At 64.6% G+C, this 621-nt stretch overlaps 1 protein-coding gene across 1 annotated transcript in view; it reads right to left on the bottom strand.

Annotated features, from left to right (window-relative positions):
• NGA_0207910 (c2h2 zinc-finger protein) overlaps positions 1-522 on the bottom strand; it is a gene marked incomplete at its 5' end in the record, with an annotated part of 5,599 nt that extends 5,077 nt beyond the window's left edge. Inside the window, one exon of the mRNA XM_005854192.1 lies at positions 1-522. This exon is cut by the window's left edge and continues 264 nt beyond it. Within this exon, the coding sequence (XP_005854254.1) occupies positions 1-522 (522 nt within the window).
• Positions 523-621: the final 99 nt, after the last annotated feature.

Here is a 621-nt window from a genome sequence, read left to right as displayed (position 1 = left end):
GAAGTACCGGGACCGGGACTTCTTGCACCCCTCCCGGCTCATCTTGGCGAACACCTTCTTGTAAATGCGCACGTCGTCGGGCTCGCATTCGCGGAGGAGGACGTGGAAGAGGTACAGGGCCTTGGCCACGGTGCGCCAATCCCTCTCCGCCATCTTCGCCCACAGCTTTCGCAGCGTGACTCGGTAGGGGTTGCTGCCCGCAGTCAGGTCCTCGTCCCGATGGAAGGTGGCGGTCGCGTCCAGGATGGCGCCGATGAACTCGGGAGGCGGGCGGGCGTCGTCCGGCCGTGTTGCCTTGAGCAGCATGCTTTCAAAGTCCCCGCTAAAGTACTCTTTCAGCTCTCTGGTCATCTTCTTCCCCTTGCTCGCCATGCCCTGCACCTTCTCCGTCAAGAAGAACACGTTCCGCATCATCCGCGCCTGCAGCGGCTCCCGCGCCACCCCGTAGCCGGAAGGCTTGTACGCCAGCGCCTTGCCCTTCTTGCCTCTGCCATACCTCGACCTCGGGGCTGGGCCACGCATTTCTCTCCCTCGCGACCTCGAGCGCCCGTAGCGGGCCGCCTTCCGCCCTCGGGCGCCTCTCGCCTTCATGTATTCGCGCCCATCTAGCTCCCCACCGTA

The sequence above is a fragment of the Nannochloropsis gaditana genome, assembly GCF_000240725.1.
Source record: "Nannochloropsis gaditana CCMP526 unplaced genomic scaffold scaffold592, whole genome shotgun sequence".
NCBI lineage: Eukaryota > Eustigmatophyceae > Eustigmatales > Monodopsidaceae > Microchloropsis > Microchloropsis gaditana.
Note: the sequence above shows the minus strand (reverse complement) of the source record. Positions and strands in the feature narration are given on the sequence as shown.